The 22,916-nt window shown below is 54.1% G+C and overlaps 1 protein-coding gene across 1 annotated transcript; it reads right to left on the reverse strand.

Annotated features, from left to right (window-relative positions):
* Positions 1-1,886: 1,886 nt before the first annotated feature.
* PAX1 (paired box 1) lies at positions 1,887-10,489 on the reverse strand. The gene is made up of 5 exons (XM_029221921.1): positions 10,231-10,489; positions 9,191-9,820; positions 7,495-7,637; positions 6,788-7,010; positions 1,887-1,978 (listed from the first exon to the last, which is right to left on the reverse strand). The coding sequence occupies exons 1-5, from the start codon at positions 10,487-10,489 to the stop codon at positions 1,887-1,889; spliced, it is 1,347 nt and encodes a 448-aa protein (XP_029077754.1).
* Between the last annotated feature and the right edge of the window lie 12,427 nt (positions 10,490-22,916).

The following is a 22,916-nucleotide window of genomic DNA, read 5'->3' on the forward strand; positions in this document are numbered from 1 at the left end:
CTTACAAGCAAAATCTTCAATTCGAAAATCTCTGCTCTCAGTTTTAGAAAAGCAAACAGTGGGAGGAAAAACAAAACAAGTAGCCAGAGACTCCTCTGTAGTGAGAAATCCCTAGGTTATTTGGTAGCCTGTGATCGTTTTCTTTAGCTTTAGAATGTTAAAAAATGTTCTGGGAAAGTCCTCCATTGTTCCTCACTGCCTTCTGCCCATTTTTTCTCTCTAAGAATTAACTTCATTTTAGGATGGTTTCTGCATTCTGTCTCTCTACCTCGAGTTTCCAGGGACCATCCCTGAAAATGTTCCTCCCCTCTCATTTTCTCTTCCACCTCAACCTGGGTTACAAAGTGTTAAGGAGTAAACCAATAAAACAAATCCCTCTTTGCAGGATCTTAGTTCCCCCAACCAGGGATCGAACCCGTGCCCCCTGCGTTGGAAGCATGGGATCTTAACCACTGGACTGCCAGGGAAGTCCCAGAACAATTCCCTCTCAATAGTGTTTATGCTGGAAACCCAGGGGCTAAGTCATTGAGACATACCTATACAACACTCCAGTCTGGACACAGACTTGCTTACCCTTACAAAGCACACATACAGATGCTTTCCTTTATTCAAAGGTAGCCATGGTTAACAGGTGATGTCAGACTCTCACCAGTGACATTTTTCTGACTACAGAGATTGAAGTTTTATGTCCAGGGTCCTGCCACCAGTGCTCCTGAACTTGGGAGCAGTGAACGGAGCTTGTGTCCTGCTCTAGAAGACACTTTCTGGATTTTCCTGACCCCCATCCCTTTGCAAGCCAGAAGCCAGATTGCACCTTTGTACCCGGAAGCAGTTTGTCGTTTAAATTAACACATGTGCTGACCCCTGAGCACCAAAAAACAGTGCTGATGCGTCTGCCATATGCCAGATTCCCTCCTGTTGGGTGTGGAGGGGTAGGAGGGGGCACCCCCAGGGCACGCATGGTTTTCTAACTACAGAAAACACAGTGGCCCCAGTGCCCCTACTCCTACCCCAGTCTTCTTTGGGGTGACATCATCTCAGAGGAAGCAAAGAGAAGCCCAGCCGCTGGGCACTGAGAAAACATCCAAAGAAGAATATTTCCTGATAATATCCTTGGGGGGGGGGAGAAGAAGGGACAGTTCACCAAGGTTTTGTCTGGGTTCATGGTTATAAAAATATGAAATAAAAACTGTGGCTTCTCCATTTCCCAGGTTGGAGCCCCTCGGTGAGGGCTGGGGCCCCCGGATGGGGTGGAGGCTAAAGAGAGGAGGGCCTGTCATGGAGACTGGTCTGGTGCTCTCGGCAAGGGGGTGAGGGTCCGGGCAGTGCCAATAAGGAGAGGCAGAGTCGTGACTTGTAAAGGCCAAGGAGAGAAGACGGCGGACCCGGCTGGACCACAGGAAAGGGAGCCCACGTAGACGGGGAGACGGAGGGAGGAAAGGAAGCGAGATAGAGAGGAAAATGAAGAGGGCGAAGGTGGGGAAGGAAAGGAGGCTCAGGAGGAAGGAGGGAAGAAAGGGAGGAAGAAGGGAAGCGAGGCAGAGCGGGAAAGAGGGAGAGAGGGGAAGGGAGAGAAAGGGAGGGAGGGGCGGCGCCAAACAGCCCGGGGAGAACTAGGAAAAGACGCTGGAGGCCCGCTGGACGAGGGAGGCCACGTCAGAGCAAAGGTCGCGGCGACGAAGATGCAACAGTCTGAAGCCAAAGTTCAGAGAAGCCGAAAACCCCGGCCGATGGAGGAAGCGCGGCTGCCGGGCGCGGGGCCGGGCGAGGCCGGGGCTGATGGGCACTTCGGCCGCGGCGAGTCCTCGGGTCCGCGCCCCACTGCGCCCGCCGCTCCGCCGCCGCCTCCGGGCTCGGGCTTGGGCTCGGCTCACGGACGCGCGGCCCTAGGAGGTCGAGGCCGGGACGGGCAGTCCGTGTAAGCTCCCGAGGCCGTCGGGGGCCTTGCCGCCGGGGCTGGGCGGCTTCCGGTCGGCCACTGCGGGAGGAAGCACACGGCGTGGGGTCACTGCCGGGAGCTGCGCAGAGCGGGAGACCCGGGGACCGCGATACCCGGGAACACGGCCGACAGCGCAGGGTCCCGGGGAGAAGGGGCAGCGCGCGCTCCACATCTCGGGGTTGCAAGGAGGCAGCGAGACCGCGCTCCCCGGAGCCCTCGGCACCCACCCTTCGCGGCCCCGCGGAAGCCTCTCGCCCTCCCAGCCTGGGTCGCGGCTCTCCGCGCAGGGCCCGCCTGCAGACGCCCCGCGCCGCGGGCCCCGCGCCGCTCAGTAAAGCGGGCGCTGGGCGCAGGGAGGCGCTGCAGAGCCAGGCGGCCACGGGCGGGGCTGTGGTCCGATCGCAGACCGGGGAGGGAGCGGGGAGCTGAGATCCGCGCACCCCGCCTCCCGAGCCCCCACCCACGCCAGACCCAGCTGGCGCACCGGCCCAAGAGGCTGCCAGCGCGTCAGGTCACGGTCCTCAAAGCAGCTCAGGGCCCGTGATGGGCCGGGGGGGAATCGAGTGGGGGTGGGTCACCAAAATGCCCCGCGGGGAGGGCCCAGGGTGGCCAGGATCACCCCCGACGTGGGAGGCGGTCGCGCGTTAGGCGGGCGGCAGACTTCGTTCTGCCCCCGCGGCCCGGGGATCCAGATGCGCTCATCACTGTGGGCACAGCACGTCCTGGGGCCTGTGGGCCTCCGGATTTAGTGACAGTGGACTTGCCATATTAGGCAGCATTCAGCGAGTTGCTCTATTATTTAGGGTTTTGGGAAGGGGCCCAAGTTTTGCTACTGGAAGCCAGAAAATTGACGCCACGATTGTGCAACCCCTGTTTTTCCCTTTCCCGACGCCCGGCCCCTCGGCTTCTCCTGCGCTGGAAAGCACAGGCTTATTTATACCTAAAAGCGCCTATTTTCAACTTTCTTTTCTCCTCCACACGTCCTCCTTTAAAGGGGGAGCTTGGAGGCGTCTCAGTTTGGGGTGAGGGGGAGCTCCCGGCTGTTTCCTCCTGCAGCTGCCCTCGCCCCGGCTCTGGCGCACGGCCCCGGGGCCGCGCGGAGCCGGGCCCACACCTCTGCGCCAGGGACGCGCGCGCGCACATCTGGTTTCGCAGAGGTGGCGAAGGGGTCTGGAGACCTTTCCAGGACCGACCCCTCGCTCTCCCTTGCCTCTCAGCTCTCTTTCCTAAACACAGTTGTGGCCGCTCAGCCGACGAGGTTTTCAGACCTTTTCATTCCACCCAGTACACACACTTGGAGGTGAGGCCCTGTTTAGAAAACAACTCCGGAGTTGGAGGTTTCTCAGCCAAGGGCCGGTTGCCTGAGAGACAGGCGAGAAAATGAACTCCTGAAAAATAAACACCAGGGAGACCAGAGACAGATTTCACTCCACTCTATGGGGGCGAGCCTGCTGCTGCGTTTGTAACTCTTCCCCCGCCCCAGTCCCTCCCCATAGGACCCCTCTGCCCCTCCTTTCCCACCTGCAGGAATCTGGGCAACGTTGTGGGTACGTCGCGGGGCCCCCACGAAGGCTCGGGCCGGCGTTAGGCGCTCTGCAAGCCTATTTAAACTTAATGGGCAGAAATGGGGACAAGCTTTTTAAAAAATATTGGACCCTGGGGTGGGGCGGGGCGGGGATGGGGGAGATGTAAGCGGAGTCCTGGAAAGGGGTCTCCCAAGGCTGTGTCAAAGGAGACCGAGGTTGGCGGCGGCGGGCTCTCAGGCCAACGCTTGCGCCCTAGTGTTCCTGGCAAAGTTCGGTTTTAGGATCCTTCAAGAACTAATCCGGAGCAGGGGTGACTGGAACAAGCCGCGAGTTATCTCTAACAAATATAAAAGACACATCTTCTTTGAGCCTATGCAATATCTTATAAATTTGATTTTCAAATCTTTAGTTTTTCCAAAAGCCGGCTGGGAGGGACCTCAGAGCCGGGAGGTTTTGAGGTTTCTGAAAACACTCTGTAAATACCATTTGTCTTGAGGGAATGCCTGATGGGGTCTGTCACCTGTCTGGAAGGGGAAGGGGAGGGAGATGGTCTTGTCTGGATAGGGGTCGGAATTCCTAGAACACGGGCCCCCCTCCACTTGTAGATGAAGTGGAACTTTCCTATGCTCTCAGGCCTTAAGAATTAAAGTTTCCTTTCACCGTGGGGAAATGTAAATCACACGGTCTTGCCTAAATAATAGGGAACCCAGACTCACAACCCTCTACCAAGATAAAGTTAATAAATTGTAATGAATAATTTGACATCTAAGCTTATCTTAGGATAATAATGTTCATTTGCACCTGATGTGGAGGACATATTGAAATATATGTATATGCATATACAAAATATAATATATATTATTATGTGTATATTGTCCGTGTATGGACTAGGTGATCAGAAGTATTTGTTTTATACTGAACCATCGTGATATTAAACTGCTTTCAGTAAAGAAACTTTTCTTACTGAAGAAGTTCAATAGACACTATTCCTACTACTCTTATGAACAATTAATGATAGTAAATTGTCTTATGGGATAGGTTTCTTTGAAGATAATTTCTTAAGCAATGATTCGAAAATTAAAGGCAGTGATTCACATTACTTTGCTTTGTAATTTTTCAAAGACCACTTGTGGGTGGGGGCAATCTTTCAATTCCGTTTCTCTGCCAATGAGAAGAGTAAAAATCCGTAACCCAAGTAGATATGCAATTCTCATTATTTATATGTTCCTGTTCAAACACAAACATTTGTATGGCAGCTGGAGAAATCATTTTCAATGATCGACCTGATTTATTCGATGACCCTTTACTTGGATCTTTAAAGAACTGTCAGGATCAGAACATTGTTATTAATTTAACAATGAATGTAGCTAATTACTGCTGCAGATTTTGGAAATGGGTGGGATGTTTCATAATAGGAAGTGAAAATAATGGTGAAATGGACAGGAATGCCAGTGTCATTCAATGGCTCTGTATTTCTGAAAGGAAAGTATCTTCCAAAGAAAATTAACCACCAGTGGGTACCCCCTGCCCATCAAATTAACTAGAGTTAGCCTAGAACTCAGAACTGTGTGTTTCTCCTTTGGATTATTACCTACATTTCATAATTTGTTTCTAAGGTAGCGCTTGAAATACCCTGGGACAGAATGGCTCTGTTAGGAAAGGACCGCATCACTCTGAAGATAGCGAGTCCTTTTTCTAAGTCTTCCTGCTACTTGGGGTCAGCCCAGGGGGAATCGTTTAAATTTGTGGATACACTTTTCTAAATCAAATTAACCTGCTTAGTTAAACGATTAGTCTAATGAGTATAATTTGGTAAATTCCATTTTAATTTCTAATTCAACAGATAACCTCAGGTGTCAAGAAAACGAGTAGGTCCAAGTCCGAGGACAAGGCTCTGAGCAAAACACTTCCCCTAAGACCCCTTATCTGTCCTTAAAGGGAAAGATCGAAGGAGCTCTGAGTCTCGACTTTTAAAATTCCCTTTACTTAGATTTTCCTGTAAATGAACAAGTGGAATTTTCCTATTATTTAAATTAAATTTAAAGCTTGAAGGAGTTCTAAGTCTCAATATTTGTAAATTGATATTCCAGAATTTTCGTGCTCTAAAAAAGTGACAAAAAAATTTTTAACTTTTGTTCCTCCGCTTGACTGTTAATGTTGGCATCTTAATCCTCTCTCTCTCTCACTTTCTTTCTGTCTCTCTCTCTCTTTCATAGATCACGCTATTATGTCTCAATGAAACTACTTGGAAATAAAGTTTTTGCCTGGGTATCACCAAAGAGGAAGCCCCTCCTTTCCTCTGCCTACCCAGTGCCACCTGCCCCCACTTCTGCCTGGGTGGGTATAAGGCAGATCAGCTGCAAAGACCCTTCGGGAATCTGGAACATCCTTGTGCCCCACGCAGCCCCCAGGTTCGTGCTCAGCCACCTTTGCTACTGAGGCCGAGAGGCCCCACCTCCACCCCGGAGTGACTCCTGCCTTTTCCTAGAGTTGAAGTTGCAAATTCCTGGCGCTCGGAACCTAAAAGCAGGCAGGTTGGAAATTGGCAAATCCAGTCATTCCTTTCACCGTGAGGAAAATGCAGAGTCAAGGGCAGGTGAGCTTTTCCCAAGTTACAGGAAAAACTAGAACCCAAAGGTCAGTGTAAGAAGATGCCCCTCTCACTGTGGACCATGAATTAAATACCTCAAATCTGTTAGTTGGCTTATCAGAGAGCAGATTTATGGAGGAGGAGGAGAAGAGTCTAGACTTAGAGACACATGATTGAAATGCTGTCTCCTCTCCCAAAGGATGTGTTGAAGAAGATGAATGCAAGGGGAAAACAGGGCCTGCTTGGGAAAAAAAAAAAAAAAAAAAAAACTCGGACATGGAAGAAAGAGATGGGCAGTGCGTGGAAGGGGTCCAGGCCAGGGCAGGTCCAACCCCACCTGCGGGGTTCAGGTGCCACAGCAGGTCCTCCACAGAAGGTACAGCTCCACAGGCCACAGGAAGGTGCCCCTGGAGGGTGCCTTCTAGACCCTTCTACGGACAGAGAAATGAGACCCAGAGAGGGGGTCTTCTTAATCCATACAAGTTAGGGGACAGTCTTGGGGCCTCTCTCAATCTCTGCCTGCCTTTCTAGGGACACAGCTTATACCTATTAGAAATTAATCTGCTCTGGCTTAAAGTGTAACCCAGAGGAAGAATCTATGCCGGTACCCACTCCAGCTTCTGTCTCCTGTCTCTGTCTCTGTCTCTGTCTGTCTCTCTCCTTTGCTCCTTTGCACCCTTCCTAATCCTCCAGCATTCGTCTGAACCCCTCCCGCCGGCCCGCGCCCCTCACCTTCTCGGCTGGGATGCTTGAAGGTCACGGCTGCGGCAAGCTCCCCGCCGTGTACGGTGACGCCGGCCCCGGGGGGCGCCAGCGGGGGCCCTTGCGCCGGCGGCCACGGCGGGCCCGGGGCGAGGTAGCCGCCGGCCGGCGAGCTGTACACACCGTGCTGGTTGGAGGCCGGGTAGGCGCAGGCCGGGAGGAAGCCGCCCACCGCGGGGAGGCCGGAGGCCGACTGCGGGGAGAGGGAGCGACAGACCGTCGGCAGCGGGCAATCCCGCCGGCTTCTCCAGCACCGGCAGTTACCGGGGTGGGGGGAGTCCCATTCTCCCTGCTGTCCCCACAATGATTCCCCATGCGAAGTCTGGCCTCTAATTGTCCTGGCAAGGACTGTGGCAAAGCGATGTCCACTCAAATTGTTAGAAATAATAACAGAAGGTGAAGGGGGTCATCATATTCACCGTCCGGGACTTACAGAAAGGGAGTCAGTCCTCAACCTTTTGTGTTAACGGGGCCCAGGTTTTTTAGCAAAAGTGTCTTGGCAAAAGGCAAGTCAATCCCCTCCTAGGAAAGGAGAGAAATATGCCCGCAGACCAGACCTCAACCTTCAGCCCAACTCGCCTCCCCTGGGGGTGGAGGGGGTCTCTTCTCTTTCTCCCTACCCCCCTCCCTCTCCCTCTCCCCTGATTAAGGACACCTCCTTCCCCGCGCTCAGTTACCTGCGTGTATTTAATGTCTGCCTCCAAGGCAGGTTTCTCGAGCCCGTTCACGGCTGGGCTGGCGGGGAAGGCCGTGCGGTTCACGCCGGCCCAGTCTTCCATCTTCGGGGAGTAGGCGGCGCCTTCGCTCCCCCCCAGGGCCCCTGCGGGGACACAGGAGGATTAGAAGAGGCATCTGAGTCCGCGCTGGGCACACGGGCAGCCCTCCGGCCCGGACATCTAAACACGTGCCTACAAGCGCCCAGCCCGGATCCGAAGGCACGACCCAGGCTCCTCTGAACACCCGGCGGCAGATGCTCAGGGCAGCGGGGACCCCAGATTTCGCTGTTGCTCCCAACGGGGCAGAGGGAGGGTGCTGGGGACCTGCCCCTCGCTCCTCCCAGGTCTCCACCCGCTTCCCACGAAACAGGAAGTTTCTGACAGGGAGAGGCTGACGGCCAGATCTGGGCACCCTCCGCCCAGGCGGCTTTTCCACTTTGCAGAGACGGTGCCCCGAAAGGTCCGAGTTCAAATCCACAGCAGGCTCAAGAGAACTATATGGGCTTCTCAATGTCTCAATAAGCGTCTGGAGGGCTGGAAGCCGTTTCTACTCACAACTCCCTCCAGAGACATCCCGGGCCTCCAGAAAGAGGCATCAACCCAGCCGCCCGTGAGCGTCGCCGGCACAGGTCTGCTCCTCGCACACGTGTGTGTGCAGAAAACCAAGAGAAAGCTCCAGATCTGAGCTCAGGCCTGGAGAGGTCACCTCCCCGCTAGCTCCCCACCGGACGCTCCATGGGAAGCTTTGGCCCAAGCCTGCGGCCCAGGCTGGGTTTGAGCCACAAGGAGAAATGAAGCCTGTGCACGGCCTGGAGGCGCGGCCCACAGCCGCTGGAGCTAAGCCTTCAGTTTCTTTCTGGACGCCCCTCCTGTCTCTTGGGCTACGGTGAATTTTGCCTCTTATGCTCCCGCTGAGTCTGAGTCTGCGCACCTAAGAACACGCCACTCTCTGGCCGGCTGCTGGGGGCAGGGGACAGTGCAAAGAGACTACGGACCCGGTCCCGGCCCCCATCCATTCTTCCGAGCCCCTCACCAAAACTGCCCCTAACCTTCCCCCCTCTCCCCGTCCCTTCCCTCCACACCCAGAGATTGCAAGCAAAGGGCAAATCCGTGGGAGCTTTCACCCTGAGGATGGCTGCAGCCTGCAGGCGCCTGTCACCCGCCAGGCCACGGGGCCTGCTGGAGATTCAGGCCACACAGCAAGACCGGCCAGCCAGTCCCTTCGCCTTTTACTCAAAGAGCCTTTGGGCCTGGGAGGGACAGAGCCCTTTGGGGAATGGTGAGGGATCCCGAAAGATCGGGATCTTAAGAAAGGGTCGCAGAATTGACTTTGCGGTTTGTTTGGCTTAGATCTGGCGATAGGGGTTTGCATACTTTTTGCAAGAATGAAAAAGCGCAATTTCAAGCCTCCGAATTTGTGGTCGGTGATTGCTCTTCTATTTGGGAAATATTTTCCATATTTGTCATAAAAAGTTCAAGATGTCCGAGGACTCCCACAGAAGGCCCGGGACCCTCAGTCTCCCTGGCCAACCCGGAGCCCTCCCCTGAGCCAAAACCGGTTGGAGGAGGCCCGCGAGAGTGACCCCTCACCCGCATGCCTCGCCCCCCTCCACTTCTGCCCCTTCCAGGAAGGCTACAGAAGGCCGGCGCCACTGACCTGTTTGCTCCATAAACGTCCGGATGCCCAGGATATTGCTGACCGAGTGAGCCGAGGGCCATGAACGGGGAATGCTGACGTGGCCCGCTGTGCCCGGGACCCCGTGGTGGCTGCCCATCTTGGCGCCCGTGGGCGACACGGGGCTGGGGTAGGGATACTGGTAGATGTGGTTATAGGGCAGCGCCGGCTGCGGCGGCGGCTGCTTGCTCGCCTCGTACGGGCCGGGCTGCGCCAGGCTGCCAATCTTATTGCGCAGGATGCGGCTGATGGAACTCACAGAGGGCACGTTGTACTTGTCGCAGACGCCGTCGGCTAGCAGCCGGTCGCGGATCTCCCAGGCAAAGATGCCGGGGTCGCCCTGCTTGTAGTCCCGGATGTGCTTGACCACGTTGGGGGTAGTGACGCGGGGTTTGCTGCCCCCAATGGCCCCGGGCAGGATGGAGCCCGTCTCATTGTAGCGCGCCAGGATTTTGCTCACGCAGCCGTGGGATACGCGAAGCTGCCGGCTGATGTCACAGGGTCGGATGCCCAGCTGCGCCAGCTCCACGATGCGCAGGCGGATGGCGTTGGGCAGGGGGCGGCCGTTGACGAACACGCCGCCCAGCTGGTTCACCTCGCCGTACGTCTGCTCTGCGGACGCGCCCGACGAGAGTGAGGGGAGGGGAAAGAACACCGGCGAGTTAGCCGAGGGGGGCCGCGCAGGGACAGGGGCTGCACCCGGGGCACCTCCGAAGGTGACCGGCGGGTCCTCGGAATCCGAGCAAACGGACCCGGTCCGGTCCCGGGAGTTGGCACGCGCGCAGGGACCACGGAGGGGGGAGCCGCGCACTTCAGCCCTCCGTGCCCTTTCGCGACTTCCGACGCGTCTACTTGGGACATCCCCTCCGGCGACACGCCGAGCGCCCCCCACCCACGCCCGGGGCTGGGGGCGTGCGGAGAACGCGGCCAGTCCGGGACCCGGGACCTGGTCTCCCAGGGACCGAGGGCGCGAGGGAAGGGAGGCGCCGGGACACCCCCCGCCTCGTCCGCCCTCCCCTTACCCATGGCGCGCGGGCCGGCCGGCTGCCTGGCGCCGAGGCGGCCGGGGCTGGGCCCGGCGCGGTCCGGGAGAGCTGGGGCGCCGCCGCCGCGGGAGAGGCATAGAGGGAGGGCGCGCGCGAGCCGAGAGCCGCGGCGGCCGGGCCGCGGGCTGGAAGAGCGCCGTGAGCCGCTGCCGAGCGCGCCGCCGCCCGCCGCCGCCGCCGCCCGCTCCCAGGACACTCTCCACGCCCGCGACCCCAGGCCTAGGGTGAACTTCATCCGATTAGGAGAAATTCGTCTGACCGGGAGGCTGCGGAGTGCGGGGATCAATTTGACGTGTCCTCCACGTCAATCTAGGCAGTCACGCCGGAGACGCGCGAGTTGGCAGCTCATTGGTTCCCGTCACTGCGCCCCGGCGCCCCCCTCCCCGCGCTGAAACTCTACCCCCTCCTTCTGTGCTCTCCCCTCAGCCCTCCTTCGGAACCCAGCCCCCTACACACACACACACACACACACACACAGTCCTAACCCCAGCCGGGCCTGGGACCTTCCACTTGCTCCGCTTCCCTCGAAGCCCCTCACCCCTCGGGTTTTGAGAATGATGGGCTAGTCATTTCAAATTGATGAGTACTTATTAGTACTAGTACTAGTTTGGGTTTTAGTTGTATCACTAACCTCCGCTGCCATTACTACTAAGATATCCGAGGATTAAAGTCGGTTATGGCACGGTGGTCAGTGTGGGGCTACCTCTCCCGTCCCTCTCCCTGGGCAGAGTCAGGGGAAGAGCGGTGCCAGCGCCCCAACTCCGGGCGGGCGGGCAGCGTGCTGGTGTCGCAGTGAGAGCCCAGGGTAATGCAGGGCGCCTGGCCAGCCGGGTCCAAAGTGTTTGCGATGGAGTGACTCCAGAGTGCCCCCACTTCTGGCTGACACCCCAATTTCGCTTTCAGAAGATCTTTACAATGTTTAACAGCTACCCACTCCTTGGGATAGTAGTGTGATTTCAGTGATGTGAGGGGGGCACATTCTAGATTCTGTCTCCCTGTGGACAGGCCCACCCACTTGAACTCATTTCTCTCAGAGAGGTGACCCAGGACTCAGGTCAGAAAGGGATCCTGACCTGCTGCCCCCAGAACAGGGACCCCACACTGTCCGGACCCCAGGGGCGTCCTGGTGGCCTGCCAGAGGGCAAACGCTATAGCTCCTGCTCTAGGTCGTTCCAGTTCCTTGTCTTCCAAGCTGGAAGCCTGCATCTGTCCATGCGGGGGGGGGGGGGGCGTGGCCTCATCTTTCACCCAGCACCTGTGGCTTCCGAGAGGTCTTTGTTAAACCACTGAATGGTCCTTTCCCCTTCCTGTAAGTGGGGTTTGCACAGCCCTGAACTCTTTGGACTTAGCATTAACCATCAACACTTTTCTCTACTTCTATCCTGCATCAACATCGAGTTGTAGATTTCCCAGCCTGTGTCACTAACTGTGGTAGTCCCAAAGGGAGCCTTGAGGTGGGGTTCAGGAGAGAGCAGGTAAAGGGAGAAAGCTCCTGGTTTTGACAGAAGACTGGGACCTGGGAGTTCTGAGCTTGGGGCCAGTAATTGCCAAGGGCATTTAACTGAATGTGTAGGAGCAGAAAGGGGGGCCTTGGAGGGAGCCTAGGAAAAGCCCTGGTTCCTAGGATTCCTGTATGCTCCCAGCTCTCCTCAGAAGGAAGGAAGTGATCCCCACCACCATCGCCCCAAAAGTCCAAGCGCTTGGGGGCTGGCAGAAAGCTGCACGCAGCTCCTGGACGGTGATGCTGCTGGAAGCACAGACAGACTCCACCAACGCAGCAGGGACTAGTGGAGACCAAGTCCCTGACTCCTTTCCCTCCTCTGCTCTCGGGAGGGAGTGCACAGGCCCCGGCAGATAATTCCGAGAATTATCCTCGGAAAAAGAAAAACCGGGTTCAAAAGAAGCAAGGACTCTCCCTTCCTGCAGCACAGAAAACATAGTGCAGACTCGGGCTCCAGGGACTTCAGGGAGGCCACAGGGACCGGTAGAGGTTAGTCAGTACACTGGCGAGAGTTGGGGGTGGGACTCTTTGGAAGATAAGGCCCGTCCACGACCGTGCAGCGTCGGGTTTCAGAGAGGGGAAAAGGTGGTTTGGATTAAGGTGGGCAAAGCCAGGAACTCTGCAAAGGCCCCAAGCAGAGCACTGAGTGCCCGATGGACGTGGGGCCCTCCGAGGCTGCGGGCAGTGGGATACGCCCCGCTCAGTTCTCTCCAGGTGGTTTGCAACCTGTTAGCCCCTGATCTAGACTTTCGTTGTCTGAATTTCAAGTCGGGCGCCGAAGACCAAAAAGTTTTATTCCGGGAAACGCAGCATCCATAACCCTGTGCGCCCTCAAAATAAGGTGAAGCAGCTAAAGCCGTTTCTACCCACCCCCCCGCCCACCCCGTAGGCGCGCTCGGAGAAGAACAAATAGAGCTGGGGTGTCTGGGTGAGAGGTGGTTCGCCCCAATCTCCCTGTCAGGGGAGCATCACCCCACCTATGCCAGTAAACCGCGGGGCGCGGGCAAGGAGGTGAGCCCAGGTCCCAGGACGGCATCTTCTCCCCACTCCCCTTGGTGGAGATCTTCCAGGGCTGGAGGAGACGCTAGGAGGATTGCGCCGGCGGCTCCCTGGGGTGTCGGAGCCCGCCGGCCCTCATTTCACAGCCCACATCCCTCGCACCACCACCCCTCCAGCCGCCGGCTGCCCGCTGCTGGACCACACAGCGCTCGCGACAGCCTGCTCCCAGCCCGCCGCCAAAAAGCTTACAGTTTGTCGCCCCCTGTCGGCCCGCGGCTCGGCTCCACCGGCTCCCGCGCGGCGGGCTGGGCTGGAAGCGAGGTGGCCCAAAAGTGGGCTTGCAGAAGGAAAGGAAAAGACTCTTCCACCTCCCCGGGATACAGCTTGGTCTCCTCCATGGCAGGGGGCGGCGACGTGGTCGGTGCTGAGCGCGCAGAGGTAAAAAGCTCGCGGGTTCCACGTCTCTGCTGGGCTGGGTTTGGCTCCGTTGTTTCGAGCGCCTCGGCGCAGCGTGGAACAAAGTGAAGAGCGGCTCCCGGGGACGCAGGGCAGAGGAGCTAAGGACGCCCGCCGGGACCCGGGAGACAACGCGTCCCGCTGGGGCTGGAAGCCCGGAGGGCGAAGGACAGATTCGAGGGTCCCTGAGTGGCTTCGGAGACTGACGCGGGTTTCCCAGGACAGAAAAAGGAGTAGCAACTACGTGCCAAAAGCGAGCGGCAAAGAGGAGGCAGGAAGAGGGTGTCGGTCCTCCCGGAAGGCAGGATGGGTTACGGGTGAGTACTCCTGCGGTTTGCCGCCTGGGCCCAGAACCCGAAAGTTAAGGCTGTGAGATAAAGGTTCGGTGACAAGGTCATCCTTGGAGCGACAGTCACCCCACTTCACGTCTCCTGCGTCGCTTTGTTTTTTGGTGGGACTGTATCGGGGAGTTATTTGGGCGCAAACGAAATGTGCCAGTCGCGATAGACCGCGGTGTTCCCGGAGCCCGTGCATCGCAAAGGCTTCAGGAGAAACCTAAACCAGCAGCAGGAAGTCCCGCTCGGGTCCCGCGGGGCTGAAGGAGCAACCGTCGGGCCGGGCGCCCTTCGCTTCGGCGACCTGGAAGGACCCGAGCGCAGAAAACAGAGGCAGCATCCCGGGAGGACCCTGGGCCGAGCCCGCTGACTAACGGCGAACGCCGGTACCCAGCCACCTCCGCCGGGCACGCTGGACCAGCGCGGGCTCCGAGGAAGCGGGGACGGGATGCCGGGGCCTCCCTCCGGCCCGCGAGCCCCAGGCCTGCGGGCCTGCACGCGCTCCGGGGGAGTCCTGGCTCCGCGCACACCCCGCACTTTTTTTTTTTTTTTTTTTTTTGCGGTACGCGGGCCTCTCACTGCTGTGGCCCCTCCCGTTGCGGAGCACAGGCTCCGGACGCGCAGGCTCAGTGGCCATGGCTCACGGGCCCAGACGCTCCGCGGCATGTGGGATCTACCCGGACCGGGGCACGAACCCACGTCCCCTGCAGCGGCAGGCGGACTCTCAGCCACTGCGCCACCAGGGAAGCCCCACACCCCGCAATTTTGCTGTGATTTGAAGTGCACTGTGCCGTGAGTCGTGTGGTTGGAAAGCAAAGTCAAACCGAGTCTCTTCACTTTCTTTTTAAATTAGCTTTAAAAAATAAAATAGGGCAAGCTACGGAAAGCGCTTTGTGCACCAGGTTATGTTGTGCCCTCACCCACCGCACTCACACAGTTTTGCAAAGGTGATCCCGCGCAAACTCGTAAGAAGTAAGTACGGAGTGGACAGCTGCTCAGAGACGTAAGGGAGGAAGAGCTGGCCCAGATCAGGGAATTGCAAACCCCACGGAATGCGCGAACCGAGAACTAGCTCGCCGGAAACGGGACTGTGAGATAAAGCAACGGAACCCCACCCGGAGTGACCGCGGCGTTGGGGGCCTGAGGGGAGGGGAGGAGGGAAGAGGACTCGCGGTTGAACCGGCCCTGTTGCAGGCGGCGGAGTGGACTCACAGGGAAGAGGGTGGGTGCGTCACGCCCTGCACCTGCCGCTCCAGATTGGGACACAGAGACTCCCCAGACCCCGAATGGAAGATGTTGAAGATGATGCCAGTTAGCATGAAAATAGAGCCCCAGGCACAAGAAATACCGTAGGCTTCTCAGACAGATTCCCGAGGCTTGTTTCCACTTGGCCTGCTGGTGGCCACGCTGGCCTTGAAGTTGGTTGCCTAGCCTCGCCTTTTAGTTGCCAGCCTGGAAACGGGTCGAGTAGGCAGTGATGGGAAGGAACGCCGTTCCCCTGGGGGCTGTTCCCCTGGGGGCCGTTCCCCTGGGCGCTGACCGGGGCATGTCCTTGGAAATGCAAGGGGAGAGAAGCAAGGAAATGTTTTTTTTCATTTTCCTAAAATGAAATGGACAAACAAGAATAGATGAGTATTGTCCGTGTGAATAACAGTTTCCGGGTTCCATTCAGAGGGATGGGGGGAAAATCAGCAAACAGAAATCTGCCCTGAAACCCCCACTAGAAATAGAGGGAAATTGAACACAGCAAACGAGGATCTGAGATACTTCCTACCCTGCAATGCAGGGATATGACTACTACATTTGTAACATTTCTTTTGGAGTAGAAACGTTTTAAATGTCGCATTTGGGTGATAAAAATTAACTAGAGGAAGCTGGTGCCAAGTAGGAAGAAATGGTTTCTTTGAGTTTTTCTGAAGGACCAGCTGGCGTCCCTGCAATTCTTTCGTGGTTATTCTCACGGGGGCAAAATCCACAGTTTCCCTCCTCTCCCTGGCAATGGGCATATCAGATAAGCTTCAATTTCCCCTTATATAAAATGACCTACACTGTGTAATTAGATCTATTTCATTTCATTCCATCAACTAAAAGCCTCCAAAGGGCTCTCCAAGCACTGGTCAAAATTCCACCTATGCAGTGAGCTCTCAGAAGTGTTTATATGACAGTGCTAAGAGTCTAAACAGCAATATTAAAATGGAAATATTTGGGAAACTTAAAATGTCCATGGGGCATATCTCCTGTACATGGTCTGGGCACTTGGAAAAGGAAAGATCTAACAGGGGTACAGAGGACAGAAGGGACATTTTCAAAGGAGACCAAGAGAGTGATGGCATGTCTGCCTACAGGATGACTCGCACAGGCTGCAGTGGGCGAGGGTCTCCCACTGCCTAGTGGATGCCCCTGTGGATCAGACTTGCTCTGCTGCAAATATTGACATGTGTGAGACATCCACACCGGCCAGCCTAATTGGAACCAGCTTGAAGTGTGCTGCCCTTGAATGCTTTGGAAATTTCTGATCCTCCATGGACATAGGACCTGGAGAATGGATGGAGGACATGGCAACTGAAGGACACATGTAGAGCCCTTTTCCTTGAACTAAAGAAATGCCCATCCAGTTGTGATTTACATGGATCTGTCTGATTTCTCATTAAAGATCAGTCCTCTCCAACCTCATAGTGCAAGTGCTAGAACAGGGTGGTTAGGAGGTTTGCACTAAAGAACTCTGAAACCTGCTGGTAGAGGGTTTCCAACTTCCCCTCAGACCAACAGTGAAGCAGGCATCCTACCCCCATTTTCTGTTATCCATTTCTTGCAAGCTTAAAATTATCATTCATAACTAGATGGTAATGATTTTGCTTTTTGAATCCAGCATACTATTTGGAAACCTTGCTGTTTGGGAATAAAGGCTTTGTTCCAGGCTTGTGGGTTGGTTGGTTTAGTGTAAGCTCAGAAGTCTTAAAGGCCTCTGGAATTGTATGTTCTCATCAAAGTAGGATCTCCTCCATGTTCATTTAACTTTTCATATAGATCCCTATGTTATTTCTCCCTGCAATGCTGCTCAAATCATTTTCTTGTCAGAAATCAAGTGTCTTTTATGAGGAGCTTTCTTTCGGGCACAAATGGGATTTTTACTTGTGAGTAACTTTTTACTGCTGGGCTACTTGGTCACTTTTAAGCAGTTACCGCTTGATATCTTTTTCTCTGTAATTGCTGCAATACCTCAATGCCTGCTACATATACATATATATAACATGTTCGCAGCTCGGTGATGGTTTTAATTTTCTCCACCCCCCTCCCCACATGTATGGGCCATGGAGTTTTATTGAAGACCCGTAATGCCTCCGGTTTTGATTTAGTGTTTTGGAGTTTGTGATCTCACTGCCCGGTATGGAAAATATTAGACAGGGTCTGCAGATTGCATGCCGGAAAAGACCCACATCACCACTGTGGGCCGAGTGCTCGTCACCAGCTCCCCAATAAGCCGAATGTGCGGCCATTGGAATCAATGCTCGGTTTTTGTGCCTTGGATAGAGACCATCTCAGCCAGTCCTGCTGAAGCAAAGCTTCTTGAAGACACTGATTCTCCCAGTGGCTGCACTTTGGAATCATCGGAGGAGACTTCGAATGCCCGGGTCCCACCCACAGAGATTTTGGCTGAATTTTTCGGGGTGCAGCCTGGGGTTTTGAAGAGCTGCTTTAGGGAGGGGGTGATGTAACTTGATGCCTCCCGCTTTGCAGCGGTGTTCCAGGATGCCCGAGACCGGCTGGCGACTGACCTGCCTCATTCACCTCTGTGGACACCTTAACGTGACACATGAAAACATGTTTAACTCCATGGAGCAAACGTCCTTCCTGTGCGTTTTTACACTGTCACTTTGGCCCCTCTCGAATCAGCTGAAGAGGGAGAAGGCTGCCTTCTCAAGCTCGCTCGGCTGCCCTAGGTTTGATGTCTTTAAAAGAAGGAACCTTGTATCCCTGCCCTCACACAGGTGATCACAGCCTCCCAGTTAAGTGAAGCCATCTTCACAAGGAGCTGGGGTCGGAAGGTGGGGGGGATCATGGAGACGGAGATTGACTCAGCTATTGGTGCTGATGAAGATGGACTTGGGGAGAAGTGGCAACGAATCATAAACGCTGCCCATCGGGGAGTCAGAGTAACTGCATTGTCCAAGGAGGAGAGAAATGAACTGGCCTTTTTAACAGGGTTAAATGACCCTGCCCTCTTGCCATGTAAGGTAGCAGGGCAGGCATAACCCTCAAGCTTCTCATAGCATCTAAGAAAGACTGAATCTTCTTTAGGGCTAAGTGTAGCTTAGTATTTTTATGACTGTTTCTGCTGTTAACATTATTTAATTGCCATGCACATTGGAAGACGGAAACTTTATCACAGGGCTGCGGCAGTGTTGCATTTTAGATCTCAGAGTTGCTTGCCCCCCAGATCGCTGGTTTGCTGTAATAAGGACAGAAGTGTCAATTCATGGGGGGAGGGTAAGGGGGGGGCGGAAAGAGAAAGAAAGAAAAATGCTTGACTTATCCTCTTTAAAGTCTCAGAAGTCATTAAAAGGAAAACTCCTTTTCATTTTTAATTAGTCTCGCCTTGGTAATAAACGTGAAGATTTAGATTGCTCTATTTGATTTGGACTGTTTTCTAAGCTTAGGCGTATTCCAGAATATGAACTGCATTTCATTTTTAAACAAATTCCAAGAAAATCTGAGGTTAACTCTGTTGCTGCAGTGCCTTTATGTCCTTTGACTTCTAAGGTGCAGATTTTTAAGATCCTGTTTAGCTATAACATTTTGTTTCTCAATCACTATAGGATCAAGAGAACAAATACACTAATTCTTGTGGGGCTTTTAGGTCTCGTTCATTTTTTAAAATCTTACATGGGCACCTCTTGAGGAGATCTTAAACTATCTATTTTAGGAGCCACATCAATTTTTTAAAGTGTCTTATAAAAAATTCTTTGTGTTCACCTACTTTAATAAGATGATACTGTTTCTGTTATGTTCTAAGACAATGGTAAAATAATTTAAAGGTACAGGGAAATTAATCATAACAATAACAACAGTAAAAATTAAAATGCCCTTAGAATGGTTCGGCATTTCTCAGCAACAACTGGAAACTTAAGATTTAGAAGGTTGTACCCAAGGCAATACCAGATTCAGAACTCAGTGGCAGGACACTGGCCTTCCAAATGGATGTGCTGAGAAAATGTGTTTTGACAGGGTTTTTAAGCATCGAGACGTTGGCAAAGGGGATACATGAATTAACATTCATCCAACTGGGAAATACTCAGCGTTGGGAATACTCCTCTTGACAGGCCATCCAGGGGAAGTTTGGCTACCCCATGTCGGGACAGCATAGAGGTGCTGTCCATTTCGCTTTCCGTAATAACACCTCAGGTTGAGCCAAGACTCTGCCGGGTCTAATCTCCTTCTGTAATTATGTCTCACAAAATACAAGCCAGGCCGTGATGCGAGGGCCTGGTCTTTGCATGTGCGGGACATGTGTTTGTATTCTCGATGTCAGCCAACTGATGTGGGCAGAACGAATCTGGCACTTCCATCTTCATTTCTCTTTAAGCTGGGGTGTAGGTAACTGCAAGGGGGCCGGTGGGGTCGACTGGGGCTCAGGACACAGCAGAGGTTCAATCTAGACAAATGGCACTCCATGAGGTTTGATGGTGGTTTGCTTCCCCTTTGGGCCCCAGGTCCTCCTGTCTTTTTAGGCTGGATTCATGCTGCCCCTCATTACCGAGGGCATGGGAGTTCAGCTGAGGGCCTTCTGTTCTCATTATGCCTTTAGAGCTTCTCTTTGTGTCTCTAGTATTTAAGCTGCAGGGAGGCTGGAGGGATTTATGATCAGATGGGAGCCGAGCCGAGCTGCTACCCACAGTGGGAACACGTGTGTGAGCACCATCGTGGAGCTGGCACACAGAGGTCGACGCACCCTCTTTAAAGAGGACGCATCCATGGGTCCAAAATGTACATGCATCTCAAACTCAGCAAAGGACCTGGCTACAGAAAAGCTTAGTATAGCTGAGTCGAGGCTTTTTATTCACTCTGAAGTCTCAGTTGGGAATCCAGGCTCTGCCACTTACTGAGACCTGTACTCTGAGCCTCGGTCTCTCTGGGATAGGGTCATAGTAAGGATTCGTGGCCTGGCTGTGGAAAATGCTTCACCACAGCAGGTGGTTAATCTGTGGTCTTTATCCTCTACATTGGTTTTCTATAGTTTTAAGAAACTCATGCATTTTAATTCTTTGTCTCTTTGATAGGACATCTGTTAGACATGCAGTGGGTGATTTGCTTATAGAAATGTTTATAAATCAAGCTGTCTTAAATCAGGTCTTGGGAAGGAAACAGCTTTAAGGTATTTTTCTGAGTTTCTGTTTGTTTGCCACATTCTTTCGTGGTTCCTTCTGGGGAAGGGCCACTCCTGGGGAGACAGGGTCCACAGTGAAGAGGTGGTGAGTGGCAGCTGTGAACGCTCGAGTCTGAGAAAGCTGAGGAAGAAGGAAATCCATGGATGGCCCAGAGTTTTCCGATGTCCTGGGAGGACAGTGATTCTTACCAGGCCACTTCTTCCTGTGATGCGAGGATGCCCGCACTAACAGGACTCCCGGGCCTGTTCTGGCTTTACCCGCTGGAACACCAAACTCTTCCTTTGTCAGAAATAAGAAGATCTTATGTCTGTGTTTGCTTTCTTGCTTTTTTTGTCTTAAGTGGAGGTTTTTCCTTTCCTTGTTTGCCTTCTGAACATGTTCTTTCTGCTTGAGGAAGTGCTGGGGACTCCCTCAGGGAATGGGACCCGTCCCTTGTGAACCAAGGCTTGGGCTTGGCTGTCAGGGGGCTGTCTCTCCGAGGCCTCCACAGTGACGGGTTGCCCCTGATGGAGCCAGAGTGAGGTTTGACTTCCGTGCCTACCACAAGTTACCGTCCCCTTGCAAATTTGCATCTCTCTTGGGTTGCCCCCCATTTTAACTTTTCCCCATTCCCTGAAGTGCCTCAACTCCAAGGATTTGGTGAAGTGGCAACTTTGATTCTTAAAAAGGTCACACCCTTGAGATAACCAGGCTGTACCTTATTCATTTGGGCAGAATGCTTTAGTGATCTGATAGCCTCTGTTTATTCTGGGGCCGGCGCCTCCCGTAGAGCAGTGGCCACTATGGGGCGCTGCCCCGACCCACTTCCACCCCAGGTCTGAGCCCCTCATCCCCGGCTGCTGGGGGGTGTCGATGCTGACAGCTCCCAGCCGGCCCCCCCACTGCTTCAGCTGACGACAGCCATCACACTCAAGGATTCTCCCCTTCCTGGGGCAGCTTACATCCCATGACTGCAGACGTGGGGACCCAGAAACCTCCACAGGGACAACTGTGAAGGGCCGTCCCAGGGCCAGGGCTCGGTGTGGGGTCAGCAGAGGCCTTCCCAGCACTGCCACTTCTCCTGTTCAGTCCTGACCCCTCACCCCTCAAGATGTTGATCCAAGAACACCTCTCGGTAAACCTCCTGCCACAAATCCTGCCTCGGCCCAGTTCCCTGGGAGACCAGCCTGTGACAGACGTTCCCTCCTTTGCCAACCATGTGGGCTCGTTATAGCCATTTCCTTGCTCCACAGATGAAGGGAAGAGGCATGGAGATAAAATCATGGCCACCAAATCACACGGGGAGGGAAGCCAGGGTGGCTGCCCCGCCATCCTCCTGCCCAGCTGAGGGGGCTGCTCCGAGTGGGTGGGACTTCTCCCCGGAGAGAAGTGATTGGGCTCTGGCCCACCGGGGGCCAGGAGGGGGCTGTCTGGGCTGCAGCAGGACCATCTCAGATTAGCATCAGGGATTGAGAATCTGAAAAGCAAAAGAAGGCAACAAATATGAAGGTGGGAGTGCTCCTTCCCTTCCACCTTCAAATGCAGTGATTTTAAAACGTGGTCTGGACTTCCCTGGTGGCGCAGTGGTTAAGAATCCGCCTGCCAATACAGGGCACATGGGTTCGAGCCCTGGTCCAGGAAGATCCCACATACTGCGGACCAACTAAGCCTGTGGGCCACAACTACTGAGCCTGAGCTCTAGAGCCCACAAACCACAACTACTGAGTCCACATGCCACAACTACTGAAGCCCACACACCTAGAGCCCGTGCTCCGCAACAAGAGAAGCCACCGCAATGAGAAGCCCGCGCACCGCAACGAAGAGTAGCCCCTGCTCGTCGCAACTAGAGAAAGCCTGTGTGCAGCAACGAAGACCCAACACAGCCAAATAAATAAATTTATTTTAAAAAATAAAAAGAACATCCCACTAGTGTTCAAAAAAAACATAAAATAAAATAAAATGTGGTCTGGCTCTGTTTCCAACATATGTACATTTCTGGAATGGAAATACAACAGAACCTCCTAAGGACGCCACAAATTAGAACTTGGGAACATGAACCATGCTGGTGGGCTTATGCCAGCTCTAAAAAATAGCTTCATTCAGCAAATTAATCAAGTAGCTTCAATTACAAGGGAAACATATCTACTGAGAAAGAAATGATTTTCAGACTTTTAGGAGCTTATGTTAACATGTAATTCATTTGAGCAAATATAAAGTTCTTTCTACAATCAACACACGGGTGGTGATGCAGGGATTAGGAACAAGATGCAGTTTTCAGTCTTTATGGTCTTTATGTTCTGGTTACAATTTCTGAAATTTGGGTGTGCCTCCCCTGCTGGGGCTGGCAGTGAGAGAGACGGAGCTCCCAGCCATGCAAAAGCACATCCTCCTGAAACGTTCATCTCACCTCATGATTTTGGAAAATAACATGATTTTGATAGCCAAACAAGCACGCGTTGTTCATGGCATAGGAGACAAGTTTGTTACCCTTTTTAAGGGCAAGACAGATGTCAGAAATGCCACCCTGGCTCCCTGGAGCCGATGATCAGACGGGGCATTCACCTGGGGCATTAGAGGGGTACTGTGGGGAAAACCTTGGAGCCCCACTGAAGGCAGAGCAAGCAGAGGTAAAGCCACAGTTCCAAGGCAGAAGAGGTCACGAATGGCCGGGGGGCCACTGGGCGTTTCAGGAAGGAGTCGGCATCTGAGATGTACCTTGAAGAGTGGATTTTGACAGGTGGAGGCCCAGAGGGCGGACAAGGGGCAGGAAGAGCCCTTCCAGCAAAGAGAAGGTGAGCAAAGGAAGGTCACAGGAAGGCAGGGGTGAAAAGTAAATAGTTTGGCTGGGAGGGAAGCAGGGCCCTGGGAGGAAAGTGGGGGCAGAGAAAGCAGGGAGGAGGGTTAAGGCCGTGCAGTGTTGAGCCTGGAAGTTAAAGGACAGTTAAAGTGGAGGTGTCAGAGTGGGGAGGCTGGGGAGCTCAGGCCCCAGTTCTGGGGGGAGAGCTT

The sequence above is a fragment of the Monodon monoceros genome, unplaced genomic scaffold, assembly GCF_005190385.1.
Source record: "Monodon monoceros isolate NGI ecotype Baffin Bay Population unplaced genomic scaffold, NGI_Narwhal_1 Super_Scaffold_13, whole genome shotgun sequence".
Taxonomy (NCBI): domain Eukaryota; kingdom Metazoa; phylum Chordata; class Mammalia; order Artiodactyla; family Monodontidae; genus Monodon; species Monodon monoceros.